General features: G+C 35.2%; 1 protein-coding gene across 9 annotated transcripts in view; it reads right to left on the bottom strand.

Moving 5' to 3' along the window:
* Positions 1-857: 857 nt before the first annotated feature.
* The window catches only part of LOC149539059 (NADH-ubiquinone oxidoreductase B8 subunit), a 46,892-nt gene continuing 36,919 nt past the window's right edge, over positions 858-10,830 (bottom strand). Inside the window, exons 3-4 of one of the 9 annotated variants that reach the window (XM_089800408.1) lie at positions 2,582-2,645; positions 858-1,203 (exon numbers count right to left, since the gene is read on the bottom strand). In XM_089800408.1, the coding sequence (XP_089656534.1) occupies positions 1,131-1,203; positions 2,582-2,645 (137 nt within the window). In that variant the 3' untranslated portion in view covers positions 858-1,130. Of the gene's footprint in view, positions 1,204-1,604; positions 2,061-2,581; positions 2,653-3,121; positions 3,620-10,830 lie in introns of those variants that run through there. The other 8 variants (XM_089800412.1, XM_089800405.1, XM_089800406.1 and 5 more) reach the window with 8 other exon arrangements.

The raw sequence follows: 10,830 nt of genomic DNA, 5'->3' as shown, positions 1-10,830 counted from the left end.
TTTAATTACCATTTTGAATTGATATTTTATGTGAGTCATAACAATAGTTGTCCTCAAATCAAATCATACACTTGAAAAGAGAGAACTTTAAGTTACTAAAATTAAAACTTAAATTAAAGATACTTAATTCAATAGAAAAAAATTAAACCAATAATTCCAAGAAAAAGATGTAAGGCACAACTGAAAGCATATTTAAAACATTTTAAGAAGAAATATTGAGCTTATTATTATAAATTAGTAAAATGTATTTGAAAAAAGCTCAAATCAAAAACAAGTTTCTAAGTTCATGTATGATATTTTTAGAGTTTTTTAAATTAATATAATTACATAAGGAATAATATAAAACTATAGAGTTAATATTATAAATTAGTAAAAAAATAGCATTATATTCTATTTCAACAAAATTCTAAATTAGTATAAATATACAATTATCAAAATAGAAACATATCTAAACTAAAAAATAGACATATATAATACAAAACAATATATATTTATCAAGTCTTCAGCAATCTATTTTGATCAAGAAGTTTACAGCTTTGTCCAATGATGAAAAAGTCATAATGATTAAAGCTATAGATTTTAGCAATGTCTATCATATTAAAGCACTTATGGAACCCAAGAGCTACCCATCATGTTTCAGAAAATAGGGACCAAAGAAATATGAAGACTAATTTGTTTTTCAGATCGATCTTGAGCACTAAATTTTGATCAAAAGGTTTGTGACTATAGTCAATAATGAAAAAGCTACAATAATTGAACTGAAAGATTTTCAATAAGATCCACCAACAACAACATAGCTTAGGTGAGCCAAGCACATCTCACCATGTTTCCAAAAACAGAGGACCAAAAGTCTGTAATGCGCTTTCAAAATCAAATCTTTTTTTGTGGGTTGTACAAAAACCAGTTGCATATGTAGAAAAGTAGCATTAAAAAAGTATAACTAATTATTACTATAGTTCGTATCAGCAAAAATCCAATCCTTATGTTCCAGCCATATCATCATATGTTTAAGCATAAGCATAAGCATAGAGAAATGAATTTTGAAATTAAATTAAGCTGAGGTTAACTGCACTCAGTCTTCCATTACTAAACCATTTTACTTCTACCTATGCAAGCTATGGTTCGTACAACTAAAAGGACTTTTTGAAAATCTTTAATCCTGCTGCAAGGTCTTCTAACATTCGCCTTTCTTCAGTGGGGATTCTACAAAAATGGAAAATGTCAAATGTAATTTACAATGATGTATTGTCAGCAAGTCAGCCTAGGAATTTAGACATTTTTAATTACATCAGTATATGCTTTTAACTAATGGTTAGTAGCAGATTTCCAGTATTCTGTTTCGTTTTTATAATCTTTCCAGGGTTCTCTGTTCTTTTGTTTGTTTTACTACGTGGTGGGTGAGAAAATTACAAGCACGAATCGGTGGTGGTAGATTGGGGGTTTATGTAGTCTTCTGGTCTCAATTTGAATGAATGCTGTAGAGGGGTTTATGAAGTTGCCCCATGTTTTCTTCTGAGGTAAAGCTTTTGAGAAAATCTCAGAACAATTTTGGCTAACACGATCTTAGCATACATTTTCCCTCTTCCTGACTACACATTACAGAATACGATCCAAAACATTGAAATATTGCATTTAAATAATTTTCTGCAGACATCAGCACACATTTGCACCGCTCTTCCTGATTACAAGTTACATAAAATTATCCAAAGTCATTGAAATAAATTATAATGATTGTTTTCTACACATATTAGCATACATCTGCTCTTTGACAGGTTACAAATTAAGCAGATTTCTACGATTCGTTTGAATTTTCTGGATAGACTTCTAATTTGATTGTGCTAAAATATTAAAAAAAAAAAGTCTATAAATGAAGTTACACGGTAGTTTTCGAACAGAAAAGGAAGGCAAAAATGATGCCTTCAGTCCAAATTTCGCAGTCCCCCGGCAGTAGAATTAAAATAATTCTCTTCCTTGCCAAAAAAAATTACGAAAATAGGTAATTCAGCAGCCTAAAATTGTTAGCAATCCGGTGAATCTCAAATATTTTCACGCAACCTATTCTGCAATGCAGAGCAGGGTTTTCAAGTAAAAACGAGGGGCGAAGGGAGCTGAAAATAATAAAACAAGAATTCGATTTGACACGAAAAGTATTCGCTTGAATACAAGCATGATGTCTACTAACCAAATCTCGAAAACCTCAACCAAAACAACCTAGAACGCAGTATACAAACATCAAGGACCTTCCAATACAAGCAAATCAGAACATACGAAAACAGTTTGGAAGATTTAAAACGCTAGATCTGCTGAAATAGAAACCCCCTATTATTTAACCCTAAAACTTGCCATGACCCATTTACAGCTTTCAAGCAAAATTTACTAAAATTCGAAAAGGAGAAAATGGCGGAACTGCTCAGGAATTAAAAATTTACTGTTTCACCTGATACATTTCAGTCATACACTTAAGAACAGAAAAGGCAAGGATATTCATATAGTTATGGTGTTACATCCGAATCTGTAAAACTTCATCAAATAGATTCAGAGAGAAAAATCACAGTGACAAAATCAAGCAAGGAAGTCGTACCCACAAACCAAGCGTCTTGTCCTGTAGTTCCTGTATACTTTCCCAACTGTGTATCCCGTAGCTCCTGTATACTTTCCCAAATGCATTCAAACAAACTAACATAACTTTGGAAGCTCACAGAAAACATAATAAGCAAATGGAAACGAGTTCACGGGAAAAAATATAGAAAATCAACCGACTCTAATGAGCATTAAACTTAAATAAAGAGTCTGTCAGACACATTAATGTAAACCTGACGACAACAGTACATAAACTTTATTGCTTATCCAGTGATCTGTAAAAGGTGCTCTCTAATTTTACGAATTTTCTTAACACTGAAATTAATTTTTTCATTGCCTTTTTTGTTCAGGTCCAATCAAATTTCAAATAAATAGTAATATTCTAATTTCTTAAATGCAATATAATTAATAGACTTTATAAGTATGACAAAGATTTAAACCATTTTAAAATCTGATTGGTGCAAGCTAATAGTAGAATGCATTGAATGAAAACAATAGTTACCTGCCAAAGGCAGGAACTAATAAAAAAAAAAGGCAGTACTTCAACCAAGAACTATTGAGAATTATGTCGATTTCCAATCATCGGTGTTTGTGTTCACTAAGGATTAGCAAAAATGCACTGATCTGTCTAATACAGGTTTTTATTTGGCTATAAAACTTCTCGTAAGATAGAAGGATGGAGATAATTGAATTATGGGGATGTTTCACATAATAGTCTCGTAAAAATGGTTGGGTTGATGGTTCACAGCAGTTGATTAAAGAATTCCTTGAGAATGGAGTGCTACTTTACTTCGACATTAAAATATGATCAAGGAAACTGTATTAAGCTTCCTAGGTACAAGTGGAAAACAAATGTTTGTCTGCTTCTGGTGGAATGTGATCATCAGTGTAATTATTTCAGTATTCAGCTAATAATTTAACATCCAAACACTAAGCATTGGAAACTATCTGCCACCAGCTTTAACTAGTTCTTCGACTTTTTTTGTGATTTGCCCTTCTGTTAGCCCATCCAATGCCAGACTCCTCTCTTCTCCATACTCTGTTTCACACAAAAGATGAAAATCAAGAGTTGTTAAAAGACCTTAATGCTATTTGAAGAGTTGGATACTTCCTCGTGTCAAAATTCAGTATATATATAAATATCATACGACATACTGAGCAAGACTACCAAACATCTACAATTAAACTGATCACAGGAGAGTGAAGGTGCTTTCTTCACATCCAACAATAGTCACTATTTGATAGTGAATAAGTGAGCTTAATCAAAGCAGCCATGCAAAAATAAATTAAGTTGGATTTCCCTTACAACAATTCTTGTCACAGATACCAGTGCACTCGTACACTTAAGGCCCAAGAGATTTGATACAGCTTTCATGTAGGCCCATAACAAAGCCCCATGATTTAATAATTTTAAAACTATTCTCTATGTGGATACTTCAAATAACACCTCACTAATATGAGGAATAGTATCACATATTACAGAAAGACCCATGCCCTTGATAAAAGTTTTCCAAAAATATTACGGAATTAATATAGGCTGGAGAACTAGTGAAGGGCATAGTCATGCAATATGTGGTATTAAAACATTTGAAAGACAATATGATTCTTGCTAACAAGGTAAAATAAATAGCTTTAGTTTTAAACATTCACATGCAGAACAGAAAAATGCACAAGTTCTTAACAAAAGAACCACCTAAATAAGTTAACAATGCAATTATTTTCAACAGAAAAATTTAAACTCTCAATTTCACAAATATGAATACAGAATTTCTGATTGTTACATCATCACGAATATAAATATTAAAAAGAACCTTCATAGCAAAGAACAATAAAACAATCACATTTGAGCCCTTTCAAAATGCTGAGCTGGCATGAAGCAGCAAGGTCATCTTCAGACACATCGTGAGCCCCATTAGCTTCTTATTGTTGTGTGTAAATATAGATCAGTTCATCCCTCCAACCGGGGCCTGATAAAACCCAGCTGTGCAACCTGATCTTCATCAACCTGCCTGGGTTCTGCATTCTCCACTGCCATCATGTTGCTGTTCCCTCATAAATAGTTATCTTGTGATTTTACAGGCACAATACAATTTGTAAACGAAATAGCTTCTCCACTCTCCAAGAGGTAAGCCGATTTTTCTGATGTTTTTAAGCTAAGTCACCATGGTTCATCCCTGCAACGCCAGACCAGCAGAAGTTCGGACTGGTTCAAAGTTCAGGTCTGGTTCAATGTCTCGTCCGGGCAGGGTGCAATATTTTCCCTGCTGGTTCAAACAAGTTCGAACCTAGGTGGACCATGCCATTAATCGTTGAACCAAGTTCGAACTGTTAAGTTTTTACGCAGAATTAAAGATAAACAGCAGTAAAAGAGCACAAACAATACCCAATAGACTCAATACATTTATCCTAGGGAAACCCTCCCACTTGAAGGGAAAACCCCAGCCTCACCAACAAAAAATCTCTTTATTGAGAGTAAAATGTTTATGTAAAAAGCTTTCTCTTGATTGCTTACAATACATTGCACCATCACATAAATAATTTGAAATGAGACTCTTACATATTACACAAGAAGGTCTCTTTGAATTTCTAAAACTAGACCCTTCATATTTCCAAATATTCAACACTTTGCATGACTCTTCGCATAACGTATGACACATGTTAGTTTGCATAATATATTTCTTTCAGCTGAAGATGACCATAATGGTCATAACAACTTCTATCTCATAAAATCAGAGATAAAGATCTATATCGCAGCTACAAACTTCAACACTCCCTCTTAGCAAGAGAGATCTTTAGTCGGTTATGCACACATTGTTGCAACCAAAGATGATAAATTCATATAACATATGTTATCTCAGCATATGTTATCTCAGCATAACATAATCCACCATAGTTACTTCATAAGCACATAAAATGGAGTCAAACACGACTTTCACCATGCCTACTCGCAAAGGGTAGAACAAAGACTTTTATCTCAAAACTTCTCCTAGAGAAAGATACATTTCCACCGTGCCTATTCACAGAGGCTAACATAATCCACCATAGTTACTTCATAAGCACATAGAATAGAGTCACACACGTGACCTTCACCATGCCTGCTCATAGAGGGTACAACGAAGACTTTTATCTTAGAACTTCTCCTAGAGAAGGATACATTTCCATCGTGCCTTTTCGCAGAGGGTAGTCCACTGTATCTACTCGCAGCTACAAACTTCAACACTCCCTCTTAGCAAGAGAGATCTTTAGTCGGTTATGCACACATTGTTGCAACCAAAGACGATAAATTTACATAACATATGTTATCTCAGCATAACATAATCTACCATACTTACTTCATAAGCATATAGAATGGAGTCACACACGACTTTCACCATGCTTGCTTGCAAAGGGTAGAACAAAGACTTTTATCTCAAAACTTCTCCCAAAGAAAGACACATTTCCACCGTGCCTATTCGTAGAGGCTAACATAATCCACCATAGTTACTTCACAAGCACATAGAATGGAGTCACACATGACTTTCAACACATGACTTTCACCATGCCTGCTCGCAAAGGGTACAACAAAGACTTTTATCTCAGAACTTCTCCCAGAGAAGGATACATTTCCATCGTGCCTATTCGCAGACGGTAGTCCACCATATCTACTCACAGAAGGTGGAACAAGAGCTTTCACCTCAGACTTTTCCCAAAGAAGAATACATTTCCACCATGCCTACTCGCAATAGGTGGTCCACTGTATCTACTCACAGAGGGTGGAACGAGGGCCTTCACCTCAGACTTCTCCCAGAGAAGAATGCATTAGTAACTGAGATTTTCTCTTAACAGAGACTCCCTCTCAACTAGGACAACTTTACTCACCACAATAAGACTAAAACTTGCAAAGGGTGGGGCATCTCCTCTATCACGTAATCTCCCTCTGAAGCTGAATAGTCTTCCTCTAAATATGTATCATCAAAGCAACATTCATCTCATTGCTTCTTTGTTGTTCCCTGCAACCATATGAGATATTAAAAACTCATAAAAAGTAATCACTATCATAAATGCTTATCTCTTTGTGATCTAATCTCAACATGACACATTTCATCATAATTTAATAACAATTTCATTGCCATATGGGCTTTCAAAGACATCTCCCTCAGTCATGTAGCCTGCCTCTAGAATCATTTCTTGTATCAGATCTTTCTCTTTTAATGAAGATTTGGTCCCATGACTACAACAATCTATCATCACCTAATTGTATCTTGATGTGCCCTACAATCAAGTGAGATTATAAATGACTATCATTTCTTGTATCAGATCTTTCTCTTTTAATGAAGATTTGGTCCCATGACTACAACAATCTATCATCACCTAATTGTATCTTGATGTGCCCTACAATCAAGTGAGATTATAAATGACTCATATATAAAGAGAAGAAGCATACACTAAATATTCATGATTTATCATAAAATACTTATCTCGAGTTTTCCTCTGAATTTAAGCAAGCAAACTCCTATTACAGCTACTTTTCCACATAAGAACCATGAGCAACCCATCCTCCCAATAGGTTACTATCTTGTTCCATGCCATGCACCCTCCCATCTGCGTATCCAATCCAAATTCTTGTTTCTAGAGCACACACACATTGAATAGCAACAGATGAATGCACAAGTTCCTGAATACAATGAATGAAAAATATGTTGCAACCTGCAAAAGCTCCTTCATCTTGCCACTCATTCCTGTGCTCATTTTTTCCCCTTCAGCAAGTTCATTATTGTATGATGCTCTCTCGACATAGAGCGGCCTCAAGTTCAAACCCATCACTTTATAAAACAAAACTGAATATGAAGAATGAAAAAATCCGCCTGCACCAAAGGACTTTTCCATAACACTTATCATCTCTCAATAATGGTAAGAGATGAAATACCACTAGCTATAACCAACACCATCTAATAATGATAACGATTGCAACCAATAAGACAGCCAATCAGCCATTACATGTATTTACGACAGATGAAACTATGAACCATCACCAAAAATGAAGAGTAAAGGGCAGCTAATCCCAAAGCATAGAAACTTGTGCGCCAAAGAATGCACGTTACAAGATGCATGAATTTGAAATGAACGATCGTGCCACATAAAAACAAAAACTTGATATAATTTGACCCGCTCTATGAGATGAATGTTTGTCTTTATTTAAGATAGAATGCCTGGCTGCAAACTTCAGATGATGTCGGCAAGCTTCTAACAAAAACAGAGGATGCTTCAAACTCATTATTCTACAATTTGAGTAGAGCATACAACATGTATAATAATCTCCATGGCAAGCCTATTCTACCAGATTCACACTAGACTCAAGGATGTTCACAAAAGAAAACAAACAGCGATCATACATTTGGTTGAACATTCAAGATGCTTACATGTGTAAATCGACAGCTTCAGCCAATGCCATCCACTGAGTTCGAGAGTATTTCAATCAGCATTGTGAAGTTCAACCAGAATAAACTTGAACCTAAGATTCCCAATACAAGAGACCTTCGAATTTCACGGCAATAGAGAGCTCCTCATTGTACATAGATGATGGCAGTAAGAGGGCAATACTCCTTAACTTTCTCGAGCTTCACTTTCAAGGCAATTTAGTTCAACTTTCACCAGATCAGAGTTAATCATCAGATTCAAGATTTCTTCATCGGAGTAGAGCAGCCCGTTCACACTTTCCAGTAAATAAACATCGTCTCCGATCACACTATCACCGAAGTCTTGTAGCCTTTCCTCCAAGAGCAAGGTTCTAATTTCAATCTTCCTTAGGAGAAATCAAAACTTTAATGTGTGCTTCCCGAATTCCAAATTCGATCTCTGACAATAACTCGCGGTCACAATACAAATCAAAATAAAATACAAATTGAATAAAACCTTTTCCAGCTTAGACATGAGCCAAAAGAGTAAGTAACTGAAACTATTAGACAAATAGTCATCCATAATAATGTAGTTCATACAAAAACCAAGTCTGCCATGAGATGCCCTTTTTAATAAGCCTGTATTATGAAACTTCACGATAAAAGAGAAGACTCCCGCAATATGCCAAGAGACGACAGTTACGAGTATGGTGATGACTCTTCAATAATTTTCAATAATATGCTTCTTTGAACCGGTCAAAAGACATCATTACATATACAGTGCCATAAATTTTTATCTCAGCAAAGGAGACATATAATACAGGAATAAATGTAGGGAAACTGATCATAGAAGGTAAGGAAAATCATAGGACATATACGATCAAGAAGATCATCGACCAGAACTCAAAATTCATATTAATAAAGATGAAGAACACTGACTCATCAAACACCTGTATGAAGAATCTCTTGCTACTTCCAGAACTTTAACACTCCCTTATTGCTGATATCAAAATCTGACTCTATACCATGTTAAGTTTTTACCCTGAATTAAAGATAAACAGCAATAAAAGAGCACAAACAATACATAATAGACTGAATACATTTATCCTGGGAAAACCCTTCTACTTGAAGGGAAAAACCCAGCTACACCAACAAAATATCTTTTTATTGCTAGTAAAATGTTCATGTACAAAGGTTTCTCTTGATTGCTTACAATACACTGTGCAATCTCATAAATAGATTGAAATGAGACTCTTCATATTACACACGAAGGTCTCTTCAAATTTCTAAAACTAGACCCTTCATATTTCCAAATATTCAACACTTCACATGCCTCTTTGCATGACATATGACACATGTATATTTGCATAATATTAACTTAAATATAATATTTTTCTTTCACTTGAAGATGACAATAACGGTCATAACAACATATTTCTATCTCATAAAATCAGAGATAAAGATCTCTATCACAACTACAAACTTAACACGAACCACGTTTTCTGAGCCCTGCTGACAGCAACAAAGTTTTTTGTTTGCAAAATTTAATGAGTTTTTGGCGTCAACAACCCTAAAAGGTTGTTATGAAATGCTTTTGGTTGCCTCTCAAAGTCATTTTTTGTTCCCAAACAGGTTATTTTGTCTTAAACAAGAGCAAGTAGGTGGTTGAACAAGAGTTCGGTTGTGCAAGGAGTTCAAAGATTAATTTGTGGGTGTTCTTCAGGTGTTTGTACCTCATTCCTACACATTTACAAGCTTAAAATGGCTAGAAAAGGTAAGTTCTTGTTCCATTAGCATTTGTTTTTATTCTAGTTTTTTTTTTTTTTTCCATTTGTCTTTCATTCTTCATAAGATCTTTCCCTTTTTTTCAGAATTTTTCATTTTCTTGCATATAAATTACAAAATGAACATGTATACAATTGCTTGCCATAGGAAAAGGAACTGCAATGGCATCTAACTCTTCATCAATAGGCAATACCGAACAAAGAATAGAACCCCACTCTGATTCTCCTCTATGGAAGTATGTAGATATTATAAAACCCCTTTCAAGAGGTGGTGCATTTTGTTGGAGATGTTAGGGTTGTTATGTAGAAATAAATAATTTTTATTATTGTGTGGTAAGTCATTTGTGTGGATACACTGGAAGAGGAGTCAAGAAATGCCCTAGCAAAAAAAGTGCCCCTATACCAAATGAAACCATGTTAAAATATATTGAAGAGCACGAGGCAGCAGAAGAGAGAAGGATGTAGGGCAACCGAACTCAATGGCAATGAAAGTAAGAAAAGAGCAAAGGGAATGCAACCCCCCCAGATTTATGCTACAAGACCGCTCCTTTTTAGTACCGCAACGGACACTGAGACTAAAACCGTACCCCTTACACACAAAACAAAAGGACCGCTAGAAACTGCTTTTTAAAATAAGAGTCGTGAAATTGATGACATTAAGGTGGGAACATACCTGTATGCAAATGGGTTGTCCTTTAATGTTATTCGCTCTCCATTTTGAAAGGGCATGTTTGTGGCGAGGTGTTTGAGAATGTATGCACCACCTTGTTGGATCAAGAGTTCCAGCTGATTGAAGATCAATTAAAGCGCATAAAGGAATCATGGGTTGAGACAGAGGTGACAATTGTTTTGGATGGGCGGAAAGAATCCAGAAACTGTCCCTTGATCAATGTCCTTGTAGTGTCCCCTAAAGAGGGGCAATTCTAAAAGCAATGGATTGTGAGGAGCAAGTAAAAGATGGGCCATTTAATGCTAATATCCTAATTGAGTCCATTGAACAGATGGGTGCTAGAAAACATTGTCCAAGTCATAACGCACAATGCAAAGAATTGTAGAGCTGCTGGTTGTTGGTTGAAGAGAGATATTAGCAT

Source organism: Cupressus sempervirens, chromosome 9, assembly GCF_028749045.1.
Source record: "Cupressus sempervirens isolate cs-2001-9-10 chromosome 9, ASM2874904v1, whole genome shotgun sequence".
NCBI classification, from domain to species: domain Eukaryota; kingdom Viridiplantae; phylum Streptophyta; class Pinopsida; order Cupressales; family Cupressaceae; genus Cupressus; species Cupressus sempervirens.
This window is presented reverse-complemented; position numbering and strand designations above follow the sequence as displayed.